General features: G+C 41.0%; 3 protein-coding genes across 3 annotated transcripts; 1 reads left to right on the top strand and 2 right to left on the bottom strand.

Moving 5' to 3' along the window:
- Positions 1 to 4097: 4097 nt before the first annotated feature.
- lrit3b (leucine-rich repeat, immunoglobulin-like and transmembrane domains 3b) lies at positions 4098 to 9277 on the bottom strand. The gene is made up of 6 exons (XM_023394731.2): positions 9042 to 9277; positions 7984 to 8358; positions 7391 to 7476; positions 5928 to 6221; positions 5778 to 5837; positions 4098 to 4688 (listed from the first exon to the last, which is right to left on the bottom strand). Exons 1-6 carry the CDS (start codon positions 9149 to 9151, stop codon positions 4201 to 4203), a joined length of 1413 nt encoding a protein of 470 aa, XP_023250499.1. The 5' UTR covers positions 9152 to 9277; the 3' UTR covers positions 4098 to 4200.
- A 1112-nt stretch (positions 9278 to 10389) lies between these two features.
- On the top strand, positions 10390 to 16163 carry fam241a (family with sequence similarity 241 member A). Its single transcript, XM_023394755.2, has 2 exons — positions 10390 to 10671; positions 12682 to 16163. Exons 1-2 carry the CDS (start codon positions 10519 to 10521, stop codon positions 12976 to 12978), a joined length of 450 nt encoding a protein of 149 aa, XP_023250523.1. The 5' UTR covers positions 10390 to 10518; the 3' UTR covers positions 12979 to 16163.
- A 1063-nt stretch (positions 16164 to 17226) lies between these two features.
- On the bottom strand, positions 17227 to 24058 carry jkamp (jnk1/mapk8 associated membrane protein). The gene is made up of 7 exons (XM_023394754.2): positions 23943 to 24058; positions 23234 to 23313; positions 21378 to 21532; positions 20013 to 20219; positions 19692 to 19873; positions 19504 to 19580; positions 17227 to 19362 (listed from the first exon to the last, which is right to left on the bottom strand). The coding sequence occupies exons 1-7, from the start codon at positions 23944 to 23946 to the stop codon at positions 19144 to 19146; spliced, it is 924 nt and encodes a 307-aa protein (XP_023250522.1). The 5' UTR covers positions 23947 to 24058; the 3' UTR covers positions 17227 to 19143.
- Between the last annotated feature and the right edge of the window lie 2269 nt (positions 24059 to 26327).

The raw sequence follows: 26327 nt of genomic DNA, 5'->3' as shown, positions 1-26327 counted from the left end.
TGCAACAGAGAGACGTGTGAACAGAAAAGCAAAACAATGGCTGTGTTGTGCTGCACCACACTAACAGGATTAACAGAGAGAAATATTCATTTCTCCTCTTGTTCCAGTAGCAGCAGGACTGAGGATGATGATGATGGTTGGTCCTAATGAAAATATTTAAACCTATTAGCAAGCTGATCATGAAAGTATGTGTTCATGATCCCCAGAGGAAAATCATTTTGTTGCCCCTTGATCTTTCATCTAGCCGACCATTAACATCTAACAGAGAGGCTGCCATGAAGTTTACTGAGCCCACTGATGCTCCCCAGAGGATGAACCTTTAACATGTTGGACATACAGAGGAAGAGTTAGACAGTGTTAGAACTTAAATGGACATGAAACTCAATCAATTATCAGCATGTACGATGAAAAACTTTGTTAAACTGTGTCAAAGACACCAGACTGTGTTCAAAAACCATAAAACAAATCAACTACAACTCCCAAGGTGCATTTCAGTAAGAATCATGCAATCACAGAGGTTAAAATTTGAATTTACACCTTGTTCAGACTGAAAGCAACATGAACGTTAAAGTGACAGGAAGTCATTCATTTTCTGTCAGCCGGCGTCTCCTGGGGTCGAGCAGCCGCAGCCTGTCGGTGGCGTTTCTTGGGCGGTGTGGCCGTCCAGGTGCCGGTTGGTTTGGCATCAACCAATCGGAACGTAGAGGTGCTCTCCTCTAGAGAACACTAGAGAACACAACTGTGTAAACTTTTGTGCCCGTCAAACTTTTGTTCTGAAGCACAATGGAGAAGATAATACAATATGTCCCTGTTTGTTTACAGAGACTACAAAGACCACCTTGTGTTGTCTGCCTCCACCACTCAATCTAATTTCAGATTACATGTTTACCCAGAGTTATATAAAATATGAACCATTTGTGTGGAATTCTGTAATAATTTCTGTGTGAGTCTTGAGTAATGACTCAAAAGTGTTACGTGAGGTCACACTGACCCTTGACCTTTGATGCATTTGTCGCATAAAATTGATGCCTGGACTAAGGTGTCTGACACCGTAGGTGTTCCAGGGGAGTTGGTGAAGTGTAGCTTGTGATATATTTGGTGAAAATAGGAGGGAGTTGCTAACTAGCGCCATAGCATGCAAAACAGTGTAGCTTGACAATGTGATGCCTATCAGGCAGTAACGTTAACATCGTTAACTTACTTACACTACCTGTGGTCAGCTGGAACAAAGATACCGTTAACGTGTCTAACAAAGCTCTCTGTTTCATCCACGTCAGAGCGTTCACCAACCTCAACAGCGTCCTTGGCAGCCAGAGTGAATTTTTTACCTCTCAACGCTTTCAGTCTGAACGTATGGTTACTTCCTTCTTCTCCATAGCAACAGTAGCATTTTAGTAATCAATCCAGAATGTGGAAAAGCTCTTATTGCATTCAGTGAGGTTTCTGTAGTGCACCATGCAGCAGAGCACTCAGATGAAATGAAAATAAAAATCAATAAAGATTGTAACACAAACCAGTTGCGTGACTAATAGGAAGTTAAGGGTGAAGTTAAGATGAGCAGGTTTTCTGAACCTTACTGAAAACACACCTGTGTTAGCAAAACACAAAGGGCAAAGCATTTGTGGCAGCTTCAACTTTCCATCCAAATCTAAGCAACTTCTAACTGAGCTTCAAGAAAATTTGCAAAGGAAAATGTGACTCATGCGTGTTTCCTTTCACTGCTGTGTATGTTGGATGCATTGGTGATGCTATTTCTCCAGTTGGGTGCATTTAAACTATTTCATTTGAAGAAGACACAGTGAGATCACCTAATCAGTCAAAGCTCAAACAAAGGCCACACATCTGATGTTTTCATCTGCTGCAGTCTGTTGTCTCTCCAGTGGAAGCCTAATGCTTTTTGTCAGGATTTATTAACTAAGTCATCATTCTTATTTTCTTTTTTTTTAAAATCAACTTCAGCCAAGCAATACGATCCAGGGAGGCCAGGGAGTGATACATTCATGGGTCTCAAGATTCATCAGATGCCAAAAAACTGCAAAGCCATTTAGACGAATAACACTCTGATTTCATAACTTGGAAAAATGATCTCAACAGTGTCATGTTATCCTCCGTCTCCACGACCATATGGTAAACAGTTGAACCCAGCTGACCATGTTACACAGCTAAAGGATCAAAGCAGAGCAGCTTATACGACAGCCTGACCCTGAGGTTCTTCCTCATATTGTATCTTTATTGTGTTTCATAGAGATAAGACTCATAAACATTAAGACTCCCTTATCCTTGAACTCAAAAAGTATCTGCATGAGAGACAGGGTCGGGAGTGCCAGGCCTTGACGGTGCAGCGGGCCAGATCCCAAAAGAGCTAAATGTACTAGGCAGCCTTACTATTAGGGACAGCCGGATAGTCAGTCACCCTAATATAAAACAGTTCTCTGTGTACCTCTGGGCTCATAGGATCTACATCAGACCTAGCTGGAGTTAACCTCTACCCATCCACTGGAGTGGGGCTTACCTTCAGACAGGTGTGGACGGGCAAACCGGGTTGGTGTGTGATGTGAAGTTTAAGCCTTTTATTTTAGGTTAACAAAAACACGAAAACAGTTTTTAAAATGTAGTGGTCAGGAAAATGGAAAAGAAGGACAACGCCTTAGATTTTTCCTGCCTTATATAGTAAATAGAGGAACTAACTCATCCTGTTGTTCACAATCACGTGCGTATTTGGACGAAGGTTATGATTGCGAACATTAGAGATAACACTTGAGATGAATAATAAGCAATACTTGTGATGAGTAATGAGCAGTTACTGAGAAACATGAATGTGAAACATAAACTGTAAAACATGACAGTGAGTACATCTGGATCACATCTGGATCACACAGCATAATACTGAGCGTGACCTAATGAATATATCAGTACATGAGTTGATATAAGAGCAGCAGATAGAATTGTGACATGGAAATGATTACATGATTACATATGCAAAGAAAATAAAACTTGAAGTAACTACATGACTTGGACACGTGAGCAAATCAAGAAGAGAACCAGAGAAAAGCAGGATCTTTTATTACAGAGAGTGTTTAAACCCATGACCAGAATAGTCATACATACTTTGTGTTATTGATAAAAGGGGAATCAGTTATTCCTCTTTTTGCTTGGGACCCTTGAAAACCACTGGTCTATGATAAGGACCTGTGTTTTTATGTGTCTGCTGCTTGTCTGCATGTTTCTATGCACCAATCATTTTGTTGTATACAGATCTTACAATGACAATAAAGGTTTTCTGATTTAGACAGATGAAATAAATATCATTGTAAAAAAATAAACTGTATTTTAATTTTGGCAGAATTTTGAATAATGCCAACAGGGGGATGGTGTACTTGTTATAAAGCCCATTCCACAGTGTCACAGTCAGTTGTTTGTATCGTATCTTCTGGCGCCACCTTGTGGTCATGTTACATTTAAATGTAAAGTCAAAGAAAATGTCCAGTAGGTATCGTAACTGTCTCTTTGTCTCACACAGTCTGGATCAGACAGTAAGAATATGGAAAAACAGATTCTTACTTTGGGGCTCTTTGTGGAACTGCAAACCAGGGCCCCTCAAACTCAAATTACCTCGGGGGCAACGGCCAAGGTGTTCTCTTCCGAGTTGGCTGCTGAACACTTCTGAGTAAACATCATTTTTCCACACTATAATGAAGCTGTACGTTGAGACTCTCTGTGCTGTATGAGCCTGTGTCCTCTCTGGAAGCTGAAGCTGTAGACACAGTTCATCCCTCTGTCTCTGGTGGCTGTGATTATGAAAACCTCTATGTCATTGTGAAATACAGGACCCAAGGCATTTTGGGAAAATTAATGGTTACCCCCAAGCCTGGCTCAGACTTTCAGGTGTCAGGTTTCACGTGTGATTCAGACCTCTCGGATGGTCCCAGCTTAAGTGTTAAAGGAGAAATAAAGACCCAGAAACCACAACTGCAAAATAAGTGACTGGGGACATGTGGACATGAGGGGATCTGGTCCTGCAGACCGGATCTGGCTCACAGGCCGGTAATTTGAGACCTTTGCAGAAAACAAAAGGCACATCACTGACACCGATCCGATTTTCTCTGTGTGACACTTTTTATTTTGACCAACAGGACAGCTCGTCAACAACCTGAGTTATTCTACAGAACAGAACACTAAAACTAGAGGTTCACAGACATGTCATCGATCCTGCTCTTCTTTATATCTCTGTGTTTCCGACAGAAGAGCACTTGTCGAGTTGTCTGAGGACTCAGGTGTAGACTTAATGGACGTCTGGGTCTTCTTCTTCGTATCTGGGGAGTCCACTTTGTACTCGTCTGCAGGGAACACTCTGGACCCAGGATCAGGGGCGGTCTGGGTCTTGTTTAAGGAAGGTGGTGTGATGTTTAGGGATATCTGGTTCTCCTTCATCGAGGGGGTGTTGATAGTGGCTGGATTCTGGTTTGGCCTCCTGTATTTTAGTGACGGTTTTGGTGGGGTCTTCTGGGACTTCTTCTTTGGAGGACGGGACACCCTTGTGACACCCACCACCCTCAGTCTGATCAGGGCTTCAGATATTCCTCCCATGTTCCGCGCCTGGCACCGATATTCTCCAGCGTCCTTGTACGACAACCCGTTTAGGCTGATGATCGACCAGCGGACCCCGACCCGAGGAGACTCCTGCATAACTGGGACATAAAAAGGTTAACAGGCAACTATCGGTGGGTATATGCTAGCTACAGCACACATTCGCACATTGTATAGTGTCTTATTGGGAGGTTTAAGGGGGTGTATAGTTGTCATGGCAAAATGTATCAATATAAGGGGCCATCAGGGACGCCTTTTCCCTTTGGGGGCCCCAAACATTTGCCTGGTTTGCCTCTCCTGATGGTGCACTTCTGTTAACTATAGCATAGAGTTTTACACAGGCAATCTTTGAGACCAGAACCAACTGAACTCAGGTTGTACTCCTGTCTGACAGTTAGTTCTGCAGGACTAAAACTGGGTTTAACAAATAACAATAATAAATGATAACTAATAGCCGGCTTTAACTTTACTTAACAACTGTGACTTTTCCTACTGGACACTCAAGTTATGTAACTTTCCACATTGAAAGGTTTAAAAATGACTAGACCTGTGTTATATATTTTCTGGAGTTGTGTACATTATGGTAACGGTATGTGTCATTTGTCAGTGACATCATATCCTGTATGATGATGGGTTGGCGTTGTGGTTTCCTGCCAGAAACCATTGACTGTTATTTAGTTTAAAGCCACATACACTTTTTACACCTTGGTGGTTTTCAGCTCTATATTTGACCCAGATGAAGGATTTTAGTCGTGAGACGACTGGATCTGAAGTTATCAGAGAAACAAGCTGGTGGTGGTGAAGACAACAATTCCCATGATCCCAAGCTGTTAGGGTTAGGGTTTCCCAACACCGTCTTTTGTTATTGTTTTGATTGAGAGACCCCTAGAGGCAGAAGCTACAGACTGTGTTTAACAGTACTGGTTTTAATTTACATTATTAACATGATTATGACTAAATCATATTAAACATCTGTCTGTGTCAGGGTGCTTATAGAGCTCCTTCACATACACAGTGGGGTCCAAAGCTCATATACTGTATACCCTCTGTACTCACATTCATCCATTCACTCACACATGCATACTGCTCTTTTCTATCACACACACACACACATACACTACACACACACACACACACACACACAAACATTGGGTTGAACACATGATGAGGAAAAAAGAAAAAGCACTTACAGCTCTCTAAATTCCTGGGCAGCTGTTCAGAGCTCTCAATCATGTTCTGCTGGCAACAATCTGCACAGAACCAAACACACAATGACTTGACTGATGCTCAGATGTTAGTGACATCACTTCATCACTGCAGAGAGACCCTGCATTTCTCACCAGCGTAGGCTGAGGTCTTGATCCAGGTCAGGGTTGGTGTTGGGTAGCCGGTGGCGTCACAGCGGAGGATGACGTTGCTGCCCAGTGGAGAGACGACTCTGGTGGCCGCGGGCTGGACTGAGGGCCTCATGCAGCGGGACAGCTGGGCCTGGGTCAGCAGCACCCCCGACTGACCCAGAGACCTGCTGCACATCAGCAACTGGTCCATGAGAACCACAGGACTCCACAGGGACATGGACAAGGACATCACCATGGAGATCTGGCAGTCACACAACCAAGGGTTGTCATGGAGACCTGGGTATCCAGGACAATTTGCCCTGTTAGCATCATTGTCATGTTTGATATGTGTCATAAACTGGGTGGAAGAGCTGCTGTGATGGCAGGTTTTCAGTTGTGCGCAGTCATTTATTTCAGTATTGCTGGAATGGATGAAACCTGCTGACAGTGCTGTCAGTTATCTATGATGTTTGCTTCCTCTGAGCTATTTTACCACCAAGTTGGACAGACTGTATCAGAGCCTAAAGAAAAGTATGAAATGCCCACTCATATTTTACTCTCAGTCAGTGTTAATGTGAGTGGTTAGTATGAGGAAACATGCATGTGTCTGTGCTTGTTTTTTGTCATTGTCAGTGATTAACAGATAATGATAGTACCCTCTCTTGACAAGCACAAACATATATACAGAGTGTGTCACCATGCCCCAAAACCTGTGAACTCTACTGAATGAACTCAATTACAATGGACATTTCCCAAGAGAAGTGTGAAGCATGATGTCATGTGAGGGAACCTGCTGATATGGAGAAGAAAAATCACTCGTGTTCACCTGGTAACTAGACAATGCAATTTTGCAAATTTACGCTCTGATTGCTGGCTGCTGAGAAAAGTCTGAAGCTGGGCTTCATTGTTTGAAATGCCAGAAACTAATATTTTAAATAGAGCTGCAACTAACTCTGTCTGTCTGTCTGTCTGTCTGTCTGCCTGCCTGCCTGCCTGTCTGTCTGTCTGTCTGTCTGTCTGTCTGCCTGCCTGCCGACTGTCTCCTTGACTGGAACAAATGTCAGTAAAGTGGTGGATAAACACCACAGACATCAGTTGATTTGAAACATCTGTGCCCCCTTCCCCTACATTAAAGTGAATGGGGCAAATGGATGGTACTCCCGCCACTTTGAATTGGAACTATGGTTCCAATTCTGTAAGTCTCTGATGAAAATGAGCATAATAATAAGTCAATAATTAATAGAATTTTTGGACCTGACAACAGCATGTGGTGGGATTGTTTTGTCAGTGATCCCACCAACATGTATGTTGTACATGGGCATGTTACGAACATTAAAGTGAGAGAATAAGAGTGAAGATCTATCGGCCTGATAGACATTGGACTTAATCTTCATGTCTGATCTACATCAACTATGGCTGCTATTAGACACAATCTAATGTCTGTGTTGCTCCAAAACACACTGTACCCAAAATCCGTCTCTGTGTCGGCCCCCCCTGTTGTCCTGGGAGAGGAAACCACAGGTCCAGCAGCTCGGCAGGCAGGATAGTCAACCTGAGGGGAGGGAAGGAAAAGAAATATGAGGAGCGGAGTCAAGGAAAGGAAACAAGGTGTCATGATATGCCCTTTAGAGACTCTTTGTACCCTGTTGCTTTACTTCCTGTCTTTGTCTAGTTTTCCTGCTTTCGTGCAACGTGTTTCACCTGTGTCCAGTCATCCCTCCCTCCCTTATGTACAGTATTTACTCTCTGTTCTCTCTGTTCTCTCTGCCAGTTGGTCTGCTCACTTTCCCCCTGACGTTTCATCGTGTTTCCGTTCTTGTTTCCTGAGTTTTGCCCGGTGCCTCTGACTTCCTGTTAGTTTTGGCAAACGCTCCTTCTCGCTACACTTACCAGCCTTCATTTGGATCTGTGTTTGGATCCTGAGAACCTTACAATTTGACACAAGGAGAGGAGGACAGGATAGGAAACAAGGAGAGGAGGAAAGGCAAGCTGAAGTAGCTATTGATACTGCTGACAGCTCTGTAAACTGGCTACATGGTTGTACAGCATGTGGACCCACCTGTTGCTGGACAGGTCGAGGTAGGTGATGTTAGGGAGGAAAAGCGCGGCGTGGGCGGGAAGGCTGGACAGGCGGTTGTTGTGGAGACCCAGAGTTTGGAGCTGGGGCATGTCCCTTAGCCCCTCCCAGGGGAAGGACGTCAGGAAGTTCCCATCAAGACGCAGCTCACGCAGGGCCTTCAGGTTGACAAAGCTGCTGGGGTGGATGGACGTGATGGAGTTGTAGACCAGCCACAAGAACCGCAGCTCTGACAGGTTGTAGAAGGCTGCCCGGGGCACCCTGGAGATCAAGGTCTTCTCCAGACGCAGTTTGACTGTGTCGGCTGGTACATTAATGGGAACAACTGAGATTCCAGGGTCACTGCACTGCACTGACCTGTCGTTAAAGTGAATGGGAAAGTGGTCTTAGACTTTTGGACCCCACTGTCTTTCTATCATCTACTGAAGTTAGCATGATAACCAGCTAGACTTGATAGCTCGTCTGTAGCCTCCAGCCTGTCCTGAAGACGCAGCTGCTCAGAAGACGTACTATAACCTCAATGGCTGAAGCTCTTGACGAGTGACAATCACAACCACAAGCCCCCAACAAGAAACCATGTTCAGTGACAGAGAAAGCTTAGAATAGAACCTTTTAAAACAGGAGGATTGCCCCCCTTAACCTCCATAAGTAGAGATGGTCTTCAGCAGGTGAGGGTGCATTAGTTAATGGAATCTTATTACTTTTAGATTACTTTTCATCTACAATCAAAAGTATATGATGTTATGTAATAACACTACCCACTTATCCACAATGCAAACACATATATGCATGAGACAGACCATATGATTACACCTTTTTTTTGCAATATGGGAATCTATTCACAGATTTACTCACGTTCGGTGATGACATCATTTGGTTATAACATTTGTTACAATAGCACTAATGTGTTGGTTCAGATAGAGATTCTATAATAAAATAATAATGAATAAAATATAGTAGTCTACGATGAGTTATGTTTATGGAGAAACAAATCAGTTGAACACACAAACACAGAGAGAATGAAGTCAGCCTCACTCCACCTGAGCTCTGCTGTTCCACTGTTCCCATACGAGCAGGCGCACAGAGATGGACAGGAGTGGACCGCCAACAGAGAGGACTGCAAGATGTGAACCAGGACCAGCAGATACATCCTTCAGCAGAGGAACCCCGCACTCAGACAGGCCATTTGTATCTCCATATTCCCAGTGCTCTCCAGTCTGAGGTGGTGTCCACAGTGCAGATTGAAAATGAATCCCAGATTAGCTGGGATTACACTGCTTACAAGCAGGGTGTAATCCCATGCCTCACTGTCAGAATAACAAATCACAACATCAGGGCCAGCCCGAGCCTTTTCGTGCCTTGGAACAGTATGACCCCACTACCCTGCCCTGTGGGGTATTTCATGAAGACATTTGTACAGCACAGTGTTGTTTAATGTTAATGTAGTAGTGAAGAAAGTTACAGCTAGTAAGCGTGGATGGTTGTAACATGGATCAGTTGTAACAACACCAATTTCTCCAATCAGGAACAAGTTATGAATCACCTGATTCACTCTATACCTGCTCAACTGAGTTATTCCACATGTGAGGAAGTAGCACCCTGTGACAGACACAGACAAAACTCATTTTTAGGTAAGAAAGTATTGTTTTTCTGGCAAATTTTTCTAATTTATGTCATCTTTATTGTGTATTGTCATGCTAGTTGTCGGTGCTAATGTTTAAGCTGATAGCTGTAAATTAAGGTAGTTCATTTCTACAAGAGTCAAGGTTACTGTAATTGTAATTAACAACACACACATACACAAACACACACACACACACACCAATAATGTTAAAAAGCAATTTAAGTGTTGAATAAAAATCTTTCAATATCAACTTGAGCCCAGTTTTTTTTTGTTATAACCCATGTTTGTTTGCATGAAAAACTGGTGTACTGAATTATCTATTTTAACTTCCTGTTTGTTATGCACCACTGATGTACCGACAAAGATAAATTACTAATCAGATTTATGGAGGCTTACTTGTAGTGATGTTATCATGTGTGTTCAGGTCTGACTGAATCATGACTCAGATTTTTGACACAAAAATTCACAATGATGTGAATTTATACATGTTTTGAATATTGATATTAGATGACTTGTTAAATGATCTTATTCATCTGATGTGGCTTGGAGATCAGTTTGATCTCTCAAATTGATCACCAAGCCAACACATGTGTATACATGTTACCAGTAATATAAGACATGATGAGCTCTCAGTCCCTTTTATTTTGTCAAAGTAGCTCTCAGTAAAAAAGGTCGGAGACCCCTGATTTACAGTCAGTAGCATTGCTGTAGCCACTGTCCCGGCCTGTAGGGGGCGCGTGTTCACATCGTGCATTGACACGAGTTAGAACTGCTGATGTTGACCAGCTCTCGCGAACTCTCGGGGCGGACGTTGGGACCATAATATCTATTTATCACTCTCCGCTCGCATGTTTTGATTCCTGAAAGTTGCTTTCAGTGGACCGCTTTGTAAAATGTCGGCTGTGACGCCGCCTGTAAACGACCGGTGTGTTTTTCATCGACGTGAATTTGAAGAGCTGCCGTCAGTGAACCAGAGAGGAGGAAGGCACATCGCTCAACCTGTCCACGGTGCGAGGCAGACCGCACAACACCACCAGCGACACCGGGTAAAGCACAAGTAACGTCATGTCAATAAGCTAGCTGTAGCCCTGTAGTGGATTTCATGCTAGCTTTGTCATGGACCCAGACCCGGAATCAGGAGGGGGTTCACAGTGTAGGAGCTGAGCTCAGTCACGTCCTGTGATAGAGAAAGAGCTTTCACTTTACCACCTCAGTCTTTACGATTTTCAGTTATCCAGTCTAGCTCCCGTGTAAAAAGCCATAATAACACTAGCGCGCCAGCCAGACTCCATTCGAAAAACCTGACACTTAAATATTTCTTTTCAAAGGTGAGCTATACACAGCTTATAGAACAAGATTTGAGATTATTAACAGCTAACACCACCAACTACTAAAGTCGGGATATATATGAGCCAAATATATAAGTAGCTGCATTATTAATAATAACAATAATTAAGAGCTGCAAGGTGTAATGCTTATATTATAATATGATACAGTAACTTATACACACCGTTTAAACTTATCAGGTCGTGGCCTGTTAGGTCTCTGTTTATCATGGGGGAGCGCTCAACAACTTTAAATGAAATGCTTGTTCACCTTCATAAGAGAGAACACCATGTGACAGCGATGGGTTTTTATCATGAACTCAGTAATAATGACAGTGTCTTATTAGATTCGTTTTGTTCATAGGGGAATGAAATGCATTAACTACAGACAGCCCTCAGCCCATCTACAGTAGCAGAGCTTTAATTACCAGTTGGAGGCTGAAGGTCATGCCTGTAATGTAATTACAATGGGAGTTAAGGCTGCAGACAGTCAAACAGCACTGAGATCTAGGTGAATGTTTGCCTTTTGTTTTACCAGATACAGGATGAATCATTTGGATCATCTGTAATGTTCCTTATTTCCCATTTATATATACCCAAGTTGTATTTTAATTCAGAATTATTCAAACTGGCCCGAGCTTTACATTGTAACTTACTGCAACTGCAGACTAACAAGGTGTGGTCTGTCAGTCTCTAGTCTTTGATGTGTGTCTGCTGCTCTTTGTAATTCACAGTTGTATTGAAGGTCCCTACTTCGATTGTCTCTTACAACTTGTGGTGAACTTTGTTCTAGTAGTACATTTGTTTTTCCTTTGTGTTGCTATTTCTTTAAGGGGTGCTGTTGTTCAGAAAGTTAGCAGGTGGAACGTATTGATAATGTGTCTCAGATCGCTCTCTAGTCCAGTAAGGAAGTAAATCATTATACAGTAAATGAGATTACAAATTTTAATTTGACCTTGATCATGATCTGAGTCATTTAATATTTGATGATCTGCAGATACTGTGTCCAGTCTGTTACTTATATTTACCTACATGTTGATTAAATATGTACCTCACAGCTGTAGACTTCTGAATTCAGTAAAACTCATTTTTTGTAAGCTACTTGATCCAAATATTGATGTTGATAAGTATAAATTATAAATATGATATGAATGAAAGTTTACCTGGGGGAGTGTGACTCATGAAATTGTTGTGACAAATCATCTGGAGACAGGATGTCTTACTCTGTTGGATTTATGTTTGCCCAAATGTTGATTCAGCACTGGCTGAAAATGGCAAGTAGCTACCAGATGGTTTCGTACATTCCTACTGTTTGCTAATGACAAAAAGAGAAGGTTAACAGTTTCATTAGTAAAGCTCAGTGAACCAGAGTCATTTGCGCCATAATAATCTTTCACATTTATACTCTACTATGTACTCACATAGCACAGAGCAGCTCTGTCAAAAGGTGGACAAAACACAGCAGAGTAAGAACATGCAAGAACTGTTCTACAACTTAACCGTCTATACCGCAATATGTTAAAGGAGCTATTTTTAAGTTTTGCTATTGCTACATAGCTAACGTTAGCATTAACAGCTGTTTACTTACCAGTCTAGAAGAAACGCATAATAAACACATTAATTATATGAAAATTTAGATTTTGGCAATTTTTTTTGCGAGAAGGGTAACAACAAACAAGACAAACAAGAGCAACTCTGTTCATTACTGGAACTGGAACTTTGTCTTCTCAGGTGGATGGCAGCCAGACCCAACCTCGACCGCCCAGCGATCCCACTGCCAGATGGCCCCATGTGGACGACCCCACCACCAGAGAGCCCCAGCTGGACGACTGCGAGCGGATGGGGACTCTGTTTGGGATGCTAAACAAGTGTCTTCGGGGGATGGGCTTTAGCCAGATGTACTTTGGGGACAAGATAGTGGAGCCAGTAGTGATTGTCTTCTTCTGGCTGCTGCTCTGGTTCCTGGGTATTCAGGCCCTGGGACTGGTGGGAACTCTGTGCATCATCATCATCTACATCCAGAAGTAATGAGAGCTTGTGATCAATGGAGCCTGCTGTTTTCTTTGGTTAATACTTGCACATGCTGGACTCATTTAATTCTAATGGATGTTTGGATTGAAATATGCAGTGGATCTGTGCTTAAGGGGGACGTCGTGGAGAGGTCTGTAGTGATAGAGGCTGATGGTGGTTTTAAAGCTTGTTCAGTGAGGAGTCTTCAGTGTCTGGTCTGGAGCTTCTGCCCCAGTAAAAAGGAGTGGAGCTGTCCTGCTGCCTCTGTTCACATGACATAAATGGTGTTGATCACTTGATTTAAAACAAAAACAAAAAACAGGAAGATATTATGGGAAATGGTTTGTTTGTATATGAGTCAGAAGCTACAGAGTGAAAGCCAAAAGTCTCAGTGCTCAGGAATCAGAACTGCACACTTTTCTGTGTGTCTGTTAATGTGTGCAAGTGCAGCAGTAATATGACTCCAATAATCATAAGGAACAGTGTCTGAAAATACATACAGGATATGTTACGTTCTTGTGAAACCTTTTCTCTTTAGAATTTTTACTTTGCAAGACACTAGGGATGCACAGTTTTTTATGATAAACGGAAAAATTGAATTATTGCCCTGAAATCACACATTGGTGCATCTCTAATAGATACAGGTGGAAATCATCTTCTGAAGGGGGTGGACAGAAACGTGAAGTATGATATTGATGATTTCTCACATTCATGGGAAGATAAGAAATTGGGAAAGTAAATGTTTTCAACAGATACAGTTTAATTCAGGTATTCTTGTGTCAACTCTTGTTACAAAGCTTAACTTTTACACTGGATGGAAACAACATATGTATGGTCTTCCAGTTTGTCTGCTGGTGTGGCCTCACAACATTTCATGTTAGACTGACATACTTAACCTTCACTGAGTAAATGGAATACACAACTTTTATTCATACAATATCAGTATCAGCATATCAGACTAGATATTGTGTCTTGGAGTTTTGTTTATATATTGAAATACCTTCAGTTTGTGTTTTTAGTCTGGATTAACATTTATGTTTTAGTTGAGTGGCGTTAACACTAAATGCCCCTGTGTAATCACCATATCTGGTTGGGTTTAAGTGTTAGGTGGTAATAGTCTTCAAGACTGGGAACACACTGCCTGCGTGGCGTGTGCGTGGCGACTGCGGAACATCTTGGGTCTCGTTTTGGCGCCTATCTTAACAGGTTAGAGTGACTGCGTATCACTGCGGTTCCCTGAATCTGATTATGAAATGAAAACATATAAATATTATATTTTTTTAACCATTTTAGCAGCTGCATGTGGAGAGACTGGCATTTTAGTGACGTTTTCTGTTAAAAAATAAATCAGAAATTAATTTATAATGAAAAGAAATCCAACATTGGAGCAGCTGGCTGCTGGCCATTGTCCAAGGCAAACTCTATAACAGATAGAGCTGACAGGAGCAGTGACGCAGCACACACACCGTCAGTATGAACACTGAAACACATACATGCAAGCTGCAGCAGTTCAGCGACACAGCCATCATGCACACATAACACAGGCAGTGTGTTCCCGACATAAAGAGGACCTATTTTGGGTGGAGTGTAATTGGTTGGCAGAAAGTGACAGTCAGCGGTGTCAGATGTCAGTTTTCGATATGGATCAACTGGTCGCCTTCTCCAATTATTTTAATGGTTTGTCAGCAGAGGATAAAGTTAAACAAGTGGATCGGGGAATAAAGTCTGAACTCTCTGGATCTATGAATGCCTCCTCTGTAAGACATTCTCAGTCATTAATGCCAGTGATATTACGTGGTCCCAAGGCTTAGCTAAAGTTTGCACAATTGACTAGACTGTGCCATTTTGAAGGCTTCCTCAAATGCAGCCTAGAAATGTGTTTTTCTTTTTCTGGGCCACGAAGGCTCCCACAGGTGGATCCTTCGTGGTCCAACATATCCCATGATTCATTGCTTGTTGGTGAAGAAAATAATAAACCAACAGAGAGCCTGAGGATTACACTGTTAAACGGTACAACTGTTAAAAAACCAAGGACCTCAAAACTTCAAGTTGTTATATACAAAATTTAAATGTTGTCAAGGTTGCTAGGTGACAGGAGTGGCGCTTTGTGACGCAACGGTAAGGGGTGGGCAGCAGATGATGCAAATCCTCAATTTGACTGTCTCATTTCGGTGTGGCCTTCATGGTCTACAACAGCTAGACCACATCCTTTGAAGAACGCAGCCCCTGAATTGGGACACAGCTATATTGTTAAGTAAATGTCATATCACTGATATAATATCACCGTATGTCCCTTTCATTCATTAAATGTTTGCATCAATACTGAGTGATGCTGTAGCTTAACTGTCTATGAGCACTTTGGTTTGTTTACAGGCTACTTCTGCTTACATGCTAATGTTGCTAACATTGGTCAATGGTGTTTACCATTTTGAATTAGCCTACTGAGAATGCCAGCTTTGTGGCTGCTGCTGTTAATAATTTATTGTTATTAACTCCATAATTTGATTTTTCCTTTGTGTGAGTTTTCATCAGTTCATTCAGTTTAATGACTTGTAATCATTATCTCGCCTAAAAGGTCACCTTTTTATTGTTTACTCCTATTCTGACATCCAACAATACTATAAAACATTTGTTTCCTTATTCTGGGATTTCACCCATTTCACTCTACTTACTGTAAAATGCTGACGGTCAACATTTTACAGATATGCTCAGAATACACCCATTTACCATTTCCTCCAAAACTGTTCAATCTAATGCAAAATATCTGCCTATGAATGTAGACTAATTCTTCAGTTGATACAGGTTGAAGGAAAATTAGTAAGATAAATATCTACTAGTATGGGAGAATGTAAAGGTAAAGGTAAATTGTAAAGGTTGTCTCAGGTAGTTTTTACAGTTGAATATTCTTCACTCCTCTGTTGATGTTTGTCACATTATCACACACTGTATTCTCACTGAGTTTAAAGATAACTACTGAGTTTTCCAGGAGAAACATCATCACTGTACAGTATGTTCACTGCTCTTTTACCGTAGCCATGCTGCATTTGTCTTTCTTTTAAGAAACCATAATCAATTATTTTGGACATAAATTTCTGTTTATGAGGCTTTTGTGTTTAGAGTTTCCTCTGTACCTACAAAGGAAATGTTGAATCTAAATGTTGAATTGCACTGTGAAGGAATAAAGATGAGTGTGTTCCTGAAAATGATCTTTGTGGTGTCACTGAGTTAAACAGTAGTGTCTGCAGTGTTGTTGTTAAGACAGTCATAATTTTATTTGTGTTTGCGGAGTCATGTGATCCAAAGCTGTCACAGTATGCCTGTACCCTGTGATTACAGGCTGCTGCCAAGACCAGTTGTATCCCACTTGACAAATTTATTCATACCTTCCAGGTAGCTGTTGGTTTCCATTCATTTCCATTTTAACAGTGAACTCAATAATGTAAACTATCACAGTGAACATCAGAGCCCTGATTTTCAAATGTGGTTTGACTAATCCAGGCTAAGTGATTCAAACAATGACAGTACAGTTACAGTATTATTTAACTAAAGCTGTCAAATAAATTTAAAGTGGAAAAATGGAAATACTCAAAGCACAAGTACCTAAAATTGTACTGATGTACAATACTTAGAGTAAATGTACTTAATTTCTTCTCATCACTGCTATTACAATTACATGGAAACATTTCATACTGTTCAATTATTGCATTCGTAATAAAACGCCAAGGCAACATTGCAAACTAAAACTGTAATTTAAGGCCAAAGTTAGTAACTAGCTAACATCAGCGTTCGTCTTTAGATACTTCACACCATCTAATTCAGGAACAGTGAAGGTCAGCTAGTGAAGTGTATTAAACAAGCCAGATAGTCCAAACAGAACAATGTATGTCAGTGAGTCTCAGTGTGCCACCGTCCTGCAGCTAAGTAGCCTGATGTTACTGCCTCCTGTCTATACATCATATGCACTGTCCAGAATGTATTCAAACACAATTTGGATAATTACAGGGAAAGAAAAATACGTTTTTCGAGCACTTATCAAATTAACTGTTTTGAATGATACTCTGTCAGACCATGTTTAAAGTAATGTCTTCGTGTTTGGTTCCTTAAGTTAATGAATTCATGAGAAAAGAAACCAGAGGAGGTAAAAAGAAGGGAAGAGGGAAAATAACACAAAGGCAGGCTCAGAAGGAATGTCATCTCATTTCTATGACCTGACTATCAGTATATTAAATGTCCTGCAGTGTACTTTACAAGAAAGTCCACGCTCTATCATGTTTTCAAGGCGGCTCTACTTTATTTGTGTGTTCACGCCCACAAAGTGCAGACTGTATTTACACAGGTACAAACATGCATTGTTCCTACAGTCAGGTTCAGAGTGTGCTGGTTCACTCTGGACTGAGCTCCCTCGACTGTAGAACATGAACTTGTGGAACAGGCTTTGTTTAGGTTCTCACTCTAACGAGGTGATCCACAGAACCAAGTAAAAGCTTCTGTGAACAGGCTGGATGGAGCTGGATTTGCATGAGGCAGTAACATGTCTCCCGTCTGCAGAGACAATCATCTGCAAGCTCTCATCTCTGTGTTCAAGAGACCACAGTTTCTACCTGGCAGCAGGTGTGAATATGACTCATAGGTACCTGACGTTTTAGCTCATGCAGACTAAACTAACTGGTTCAGTAAACACATATCATACAGGAAGCTACACTGAACTTTAAATATTACTGTTGTGAAACTTTACTTTGCAATATGAGCCGTAGTTGTGCATGTAGCAAATCCTACTGAACATGAATACACTCATATTTACAACTATTCATATATTTACAATCACATACATGTACAATACATCAGCAGCTTCAACTCAGAAAAAACATTTGAAGGGTTGGAGGGAACTTCATTCGCAAAGTCTTCAGACCCCTTCACTGTTTTCACATTGTTATGTAGCACTCTCATTTCAATTCATTTTAATAAAAAGTCATTTCAGTGTAACATTTTATCTTTAGGACAAATTGAATGTAGCAGGTTTGTCTCATGTGTTGGTGGGAAAGACAAATTCCAGGGAACCTTTGAAAAACAGACTCACACCTACAACCACACTACAACTGCATCTTTTAAAGTCTGTCTCAGAAAAGATGAACGTTATTATGTTTTAAAATAAAAAAGTAACATTCATTTAAACAAATGGTTTGGTGCAAATCAAGTGTGGTCATGTGTCATTTCCAGCTACAGTCTTGATTTAGATAAAGAAACTAAACTAACTGGTTTTCTTTAATCCAGATTATCACAAGAGTCTCTGAGGATTCTGGGAAAATCCCCAGAACTACCAGGGACTTTGCTTTGAGAAAGATGGACGCTCAGCTCTGCGACAACATGTGTTAAAACAGGACCAACTGTGTCCTGCCTGGATGAGGCTGAGGTCACTTTGATATAAACGTGAGTCTCTACACCACGACCTGAGGTGATCTGAGTAACCAGGCAACCATCACTCTTCATTTCATTTACTAGAGAAAATATACAACATTCACAAAAACACTAAAAGGCATCTGTCGACATGATGATGTCAGCTCAACATGAGACAGGCAGTGAGGACGGGAATAATGAATTTAGGATTTCATTTTCCAAAAACAGGATTTTAACTTAAAGATGAAAATGTATCCATAATCAATTAATTGTTCCGCTCTTTAATCAAGTTTAAATATTAAATACTTTCTGGTTCCAGATTCGCTCTGTTGCGAACCGTTGAGTTTGGCAACTTGTAATAATTCTTATGGAATATAGGAGAATTAATTAACAATAATTAAGATGGATTTACTTTGAATAAACGATCATTAGCGGCAACCTTGCTGAGTGGAAATGTAAACGGTGATGTGAGCAGCTCTCAGCCTGGACTGTGCAAACAGGGTAAAGAGCTGCTGCTCATGGCGTCTTACTCCTATGGGAGGATTAGATTAAACTGTTATAAATAAAGATTTCATGTGACAGAAACACATTCATGATAAATAATATAAAGCAGTTATCAGTTATTGTCCAATTCAACTGTGAATGTACTTCATTAATGTTAAATATCCCATTCAAACCCACTGATCACCAACACACCGCTGTCTGTTGATGGCTGCCTCAGACTCAGAGGAGATCTGACTGTAGCTGTGAGTTTAATCTCATCTCTGTTGAAATCCTGATGAAACCAGCTCAGTGTCCGTTGCCGCCCTCAGACAGGATGCGGCTGGGCTCGGTGAACTTTGCCGTGGCGATGTAGAAGAGGGCGGGGCCAGGCACGAGGGCCAGCAGCGGCAGGTCCTGCGCCAGCTTGTCCAGTCGGGAGATGGAGATGATGCCGTACGCGTGGAGCAGCCAGTGGCTGAACAAGACGACCAGACGCTTCTTCTTAGCGATCAGGTTCTTAAAAGACTGAGGAGGAGGAGGAGGAGGAGGAGGAGGAGGAGGAGGAGGAGCAGTACACAGAGACAAGAGGTTAGAGATCAGCTTCAAGGAAACACAAATCAAATGCTCCATGATGCTGAAAAGACGCGGTGCAGTGAGTGTAGTTACCTGTATCTCAGAGGCAGACATGTAAACAGCCAGCGTGACCAGAGACAAGACCAGTATGATGTAGGGAAACGCATAGTCTGCAACACACAAGCTGTCATTTAGAGCTGCACAGGTCGACCTACACGTTATCATTTAAACTGAAGTGAGTAACAGCTGTGTGATGTGTTAAACATGAAGTCAGTACTCACAGAGCAGGCCTCCGCCCACCGCCTGCAGCACAGTGAGGATGGGGAAGAAGTAGAGAGCGGCGTAGATGCTCTTGAAGCGGTCAGATTTGCCCAGACCACAAGCAATCTTCTTCACCAGCAGAGGGCGCAGCAGCATCATCAGCACCAAGCAGAACGCATAGTAGATCAATACGATGGTGTAACTGAGGAGGAAGACAAACACGATGGACTCAATGCTGGTGACAACACAGGCCGGAGGTTATTTAAATTTCAACGACTTCTGTGCACTTCCTGGTGAACATAAAGTGAGCCTTTTAAAACCCCCCCATCACCCGCTCTTACAGTGGGTAGACGGCCTCCTGGGTGCAGTGTATGGTGTTGATGTAGTCTGGACTGGGGTTGTAGAGCATGGTGTACCAGTCTGACAGCATCTGGACTCCACAGGACCGGATACTGAGCTTGCCCACGGGCTCCGTGACCAGCAGAGTGACCACGGCCGACACGCTGCACTCCAGCATGGCTGTGATGTGCTGCAGCAGAGCGCTGGAGCTGAACACACGACAGCACGGGATCAGACAGCAGAGACGCACAACTCCAGTTACTCATCACAGATTCTAACACATGTTTACAGCAACTCACAGAAAACATCCAAACTTTTATATCCCAACACAGTCCAGCCCAAATTTTATGATAAGAATATTATTACTAGTTTCAGGTTACATCCGTGTTCATCCAGAGTCATAGAAAATATCAACCATTTGTGTGAAATTTTGTCGTATTTGCTGTGAAGTCTTAGAGTAATGGCTAAAAAGAGTTTTAAACCACCAAAATATAATCAGTTCATTCTTGAGTCCAAGTGAAAGTTTGTAACAAATTTGAAGAAAGTCCCTAGAGATCCAGCGTTCACAAGGCCAAAATCATGTTTTGTGAGGTCACCATGACCTTGACCTTTAGACACCTAAATCTAATCAGTTTGTCCTTGAGTCCAGGTGATGGACAACTAGGAAACAATATGCCTCCAGCTCTGACTGTAGAGATATAAAACTATTGCATACATTGTACAATGCAACATTTTTAATTTTTTAATATTGGCCCAAACCTACATGAAACATGAAGAATAAAATATCACAGCAAAAACAAAACCATAAACAAGAACATTTGTGCTTTTGGCAGGATGTTGTAGAACAGCAGTTAAGACCAGAATCATTTCATCATTCAATTCATTGAACTGAAAACTACTATACAAGTTTCTGACTTTTACAATGAAAACAAATGGTGAAAAGCTACGTTCAGAATGTGGCTACAGCTGTGGGTCAAATCTGTTTGTTCTGTAAAGTACAAAAACGGCCTGAAGCTGCTTTAAGAAACAGTTTCCTGAGAACAGGCCTGGTTTACTGAAAGAGATCTGAGTGAGTGATTTGCTGGAATAATCTTGGTTGTAGCTGCTGCAGCTTTTGACCTGATAAGATTAACTTTCTCTCTTCTGATAAAAACAGAGCTTGGAAAGTGTCCTGCTCCATTATAATGTCAACTCCGTGCTCAATGTCAAGAAGTTAGATTCACTTTGCATCTTTGGACCTGACAGTGACTCTGAAATCATGAAATGACAGATCATGTCGTGGTCTCGATCTTTGTGTGTGTGTGTGTGTGTGTGTGTGTGTGTGTGTGTGTGTGTGTGTGTGTGTCTAGTCTTGTGTATGACCTCACCTCTTCTTTCCAGAGTACCACTCAATGAAGAACCAGTGCAGCACCAGAGGTAACATAGCCATGAATCCCAGATAGAGCCAGTCGTAGAGCTCGGGGGACTCGTTGCAGCGTTCACACACCTTCTGCAGGTTGGCCCGCTCTCCACGAGGACACACCTGACAGCACAGACACACAGCACACAGAAACTCACTGCAGGCCCGACAACAGATTTTCATTTTCCTCTTCGTCTTTCCTTTAACTGAGACCAGAATTGAATCTACAACATCATCATTGTGCTGCATTTCACTGTGAAAACTATGATAGAAGTTCATAAAAAAGATTGTTTCCTGTGCCGCTCCACACCTTCCTCAGCTTTACATTCACAATAGTCAATGTTAGCAGTGGTGGTTCCAGTGTGGTGCTGGACACTGACACCAAATCTAGACATCCTTCAGTACCTTTGTTTTTTACTAAATGACTTTTTCATTTAATTCTACCACCATTGTTAATAACAATAATGATTATAATTAGCAGTAGAATAATAATAATAATAATAATAATAATAATAATAATGTTGATATGTCCTGTGCTGGGACTTAAATCCTAAGACAGGGCCCATCAGGATGTCCCTGAGGCTGCGCTCTGGATTGTAAGTCTGCAATGTAACTGGGAACTGAACCATGAAGCGCTTTAAAAGGTAAATAGGAAAATTTTTATAATTTTATACTCAAACTGATGAGAGACTAAAAAAATCAGATGTGATAAAGTCCTGTCTTCTAGTTTTCAAGCAGATGTATTTTTACCAGAAGGAAGGATTGAGAGCGTTTGTTTGACTCACAATAATTTACAACAATCTAACGTGTGTGAGAGACAAGACCTGATCTTTGAGATGCTCCTACGACAAAAACACAACTAAATAACACGTGCATAACAGCTCTGCTCCCTTATATTTACATTTAGTTTGACTTCCTGAAAGCTGATGTAGATAAATAGCTAGTCAAACATTGTCTGAGGCAGGCTGCTTGTTCTAGTGTGGAATGCCATCTAAATCAATATTAATTCAATGAATACAGCTGTTAAATGAACCCTAAATTAAATAAATTAGGTTATAAATATAGAAATAATAAATAAATGTAAATATAAATATATACATTTCATTTCCAAATGCCACATTTATTCCCCAGTTCTTTTTATTTCCATCTGTTCTGTGCTGTTCTGGTGCTGTTGCTTCGGTCTGAATCTGTGAGATAACCATGCTCCATCCTTTAAATATAACAGATGGAAATAAAAAGAGCTGGGAAATAAATATGACATTTCGAAATAAAAGTCTCTGGAAAAAAATAAATGTGGAATTATAAAAGACCCCTGAAATAAATGAAAAAGGTAATTCTTAAATTAAAAGCTATCTATTTATTAGTTTTTATAGCTATTTTTTTATTTGACTCACATATAATTTATCAATTACATTTATTTATATATTTCTATATGTATGGCCGAATTTATTTATTTCATAACAGTAGTTGTTTATTTATTTATTCATTTAATATATAAATATAATACTTATTTAGATGGTATTCCATACCAGTTTTGAATCAGACCATGGAGAAGCTGACACAACATCCCCAAATCTGAACAATGAAGCTGTTGAGTAGCTTGGTTTCATCACTCAAGCACAGAAATTGAATGACTAGCTGAGACTCAACTGTACAGTGGGTTAGGGCACTATACCCACTACACAGTCTGGTGCAGGACACAAAACTGGAAACCAAAATTACAACTATCTCATCTCTCTTCTGTAACATAGACGGATGACAAGCAGTTCCCCACAGACACACATACACAGCAGCAGTCAGACATGAATCTGGGTCAGTACTCACACCACATTCTCCCTCCACTGATCCATTAACCATCATCCTGCCACAGTACAGGCCTGGACACGTTGAGCTCATGGCCACAGCTGCAATGACACACAGACAGCTTTTATACAGCAGGCACCACTGCTCAGAGCAGTGTGAAAACACACGGTAACTCTGCAGGTTTCAAATGTAAACACGAACGAGTCTACGCTCCAAAGTAGATGAGAACAGCTGAGGGTTAAGGTTAGTGTCAGTTAGCTGCTCCGGTCAACAGTATATTCTGGTGATTATAATGTGGAATGGGCGGGATTCTCTCCAGCACTGTGCCGGAGAGAGGAGAGATGTGTTTAACAGTAGAGACAGTCTCTCGTTTATTATTATGTGGACAAATACATACGCTGGAGATGTTGTTGATGGAGCTAATGCAGCTACTTCAAAGTAGGGCAGACGAATAACGTTACATCGAAACCAAAAGTCAGTTTCCAAAAAAACTGACTCAAATGTCCGCAGCTGTAACTAATGTTAGTTTCAATGATGACTGTTTAAACTGGTATAAACACAGTGGTGGTTTATTCGAGTAGAGAGACGTCTCCTAATTAGTGTAAAGCAGTGGGATGGAGTTAGCTAGCTAGCTCACAGGTAGCTAGTCAAACCAGACTATTATTTGCAGGGGCGGTCCAACTATCTTGACAAGCTAACTATCACCAGATGAAAGCCAAGACAAACTTACCCATTTTCGACCAGTGGTGACTGAAAACAACTTTCTGGCCTCGGTGCTACAGTATTTCATTCGGTAGCTAAACTGGATACGGACGAAAATAAGGTAACACAAACCGGAAGTTTTCTTCTTCTTCCAATGAATTTCCAGCAGACTGCACACTGTAGAGCTTAACACTGCCCCCCACAGACAAGGGTTTGCTATTGATTCTGTATTTTTAAATACATGCCAGTAGACTAAGACAAAACCAAAAACATCAGAACATTATTATAAGGACAAAGACTCAATTTCATAATCTATATTTAACAAGATTTGAAAGTGACATTGATGATAATGTTGATGTTCATTGAACTACCGAAAAATGTTTTTTCACTTGCTTTGGAGTTTCTTAAATGTGTTCTGTTTTTGGTCTAATGTGAGTTTTTGCAGTGTTGATAAAATCCTACCAGAATTTGTGCTGTGTTTTGAATGTGTGCAGTTTAGATGTCTATGAAGTAAAAACACAGCCATATAATTCATTTAATTATTGTTTTTTGTGCCTCCACACTGGCAACAGTGAGAGCTGCATATTGTTTTAGGGTTGTCAGTCTGTCCATCCCATTCTCGTGGCACACAATATCTCAGTAATGCCTTAATGAAACTTCTTTAAATTTGGCACAAACATTCATTTGGACTCATGGATGAACTGATTAGAGTTTGATGGTCAAAGGTCAAAGGTCGAGGTCATCTTGACATCACAAAACATGGTTGTGGCCCTATGAACGCAATATTTCCTTAATGCCTTGAAGGAACTTCTTCAAATTTGGCACAAATGTTCAGACTTTAGTGGTCAAAGGTCAAGGTCAGTGTAACCTCACAAAACACTGTTTAACCTTTACTTAAGACTTTTTAACCATAACTAAAGACTTCACAGATCAACTATGACAAAATTTCACACAAATGGTTCATATTTGATATGACTTTAGATAAACATGGATGTAACCTGAAACTACTCTGAGTGGAGAAGGTAGACAACCATCAGGGGGTGATTCTAGTTTCTCACTATTTTTGATAAGTTCCATATTCAAAGCAGCAAATTTAGGAAGGTTAAGAACTTTTTAGAAAAGAAACTCAACAATATATTTACAAGTTTTCACATGTATTTTGTACCCCTTTCTTCCAGTAATTGTATTATTTCTTCTTCTTATTGTTGTTGTTCCTATAATCAATCATGATTTAATCAAAACAATTGCTCTTAGACCAAGTCCAAGAAATTCTGTCCTCCTGCAGTTTGAGTGCAAAAGTTCACCGAATGAGGATAAAAATTAAATGAATGAGAAATGTATTGTATGTATTTATTTATTTTTATTGCATCCAAAAACTTGTTAGATTCCATCTCACTATTAATTTCAATTGTTTGGAAATAGACAGAAGACATCCATTGTTGACACCCAGTAATGGATTCCCTCTTATTGCATGACTGCCATCTACTGGACATATTTGGCACTGACCATGTTCCCTTCACATATAAATACAGTAAATAATGTCTGGTTGGAGCCAATCACAGCTGACATTGGGCGAGAGAGACGGAACGTTTTGGTTTACATTTCGGCACCCGTGTTACTGGGCTATCCCAGGAACACACTGCCTGCTCTTGTGCGTGGTGGCTGCCGTCACTGAGCTGCTGCGGAGACGCAACAGGTGTGTGTTCACACCTGTTGCGTCTCTGCTATGTTGCTGCTCCTGCAGCTCTGTCTCTCTACACAGAGTTTGCAGGTTACTCCAATGTTGGATATCTTTTCATTATAAATTGACTTCTGATTTATTTTTGAAAGAAATCATCAGTAAAACGTCTCTGTCTCCACATGCAGCTGCTAAGATGGTTAAAAAATATATTTATATTTTTTCATGTCTGTGTCATTCAGATTCAGTCTAGACATAGACAACTATAGTGGAAGGTGTCAGTTTTATGTCATGTTGCTGCTATGATGTAAATATGACATCAACAGGTCTGTTCTCTGTCTATTTCTGCTGGGACACGCTTCACGTGTCAAAAATAATAATTCCTTCATGTACATTATTTTCTCCATCATCAGACGAACCAATGGTGTAGAATAAAAAACGCCAATCGACACTACGAGCTACGCTGACTTGCTGCCACTTCACCTCACAACACATACCCCCATGAAATTACCCCACCATCTCATGCAACAAGGGGTAATCTGGGGAGAAGAATCCAGTGTGTTCACTGCTCAGGTCCCACCTTTTCTCTTCTGTCAGCTCATTCATTCAGTTCAGGTGTTCTCCCCTCCTACAGGAGAAACAGGTAGTTTTTTTTTGTTTAGTAAATTACCCCTATTCCATGTACCAGCTTTGGTTTGAGTTTGTCTGCAGTTAGGTCCAAAAACATTCACTTCA

Source organism: Seriola lalandi, unplaced genomic scaffold (assembly GCF_002814215.2).
Source record: "Seriola lalandi dorsalis isolate HSWRI2012SDOR001 ecotype SW California unplaced genomic scaffold, Sedor1 jcf7180002054953, whole genome shotgun sequence".
NCBI classification, from domain to species: domain Eukaryota; kingdom Metazoa; phylum Chordata; class Actinopteri; order Carangiformes; family Carangidae; genus Seriola; species Seriola lalandi.
Note: the sequence above shows the minus strand (reverse complement) of the source record. Positions and strands in the feature narration are given on the sequence as shown.

Excerpts from the sequence above, each read along its gene's own strand:
- lrit3b (XM_023394731.2), bottom strand. The coding sequence starts at position 9,151 with ATGTATCTGCTGGTCCTGGTTCACATCTTGCAGTCCTCTCTGTTGGCG. Across the intron at positions 8,359-9,041 it reads AGTGGAACAGCAGAGCTCAG|GTCAGTGCAGTGCAGTGACC; the intron begins GTGGAGTGAGGC and ends CTTTAACGACAG. Across the intron at positions 6,222-7,390 it reads GACACAGAGACGGATTTTGG|GTCTCCATGACAACCCTTGG; the intron begins GTACAGTGTGTT and ends CTGGATACCCAG.
- fam241a (XM_023394755.2), top strand. The coding sequence starts at position 10,519 with ATGTCGGCTGTGACGCCGCCTGTAAACGACCGGTGTGTTTTTCATCGA. Across the intron at positions 10,672-12,681 it reads AACACCACCAGCGACACCGG|GTGGATGGCAGCCAGACCCA; the intron begins GTAAAGCACAAG and ends TTGTCTTCTCAG.
- jkamp (XM_023394754.2), bottom strand. Across the intron at positions 21,533-23,233 it reads CAGTGGAGGGAGAATGTGGT|GTGTGTCCTCGTGGAGAGCG; the intron begins GTGAGTACTGAC and ends CTGTGCTGTCAG. Across the intron at positions 19,581-19,691 it reads GGTGGGCGGAGGCCTGCTCT|ACTATGCGTTTCCCTACATC; the intron begins GTGAGTACTGAC and ends TGTGTGTTGCAG.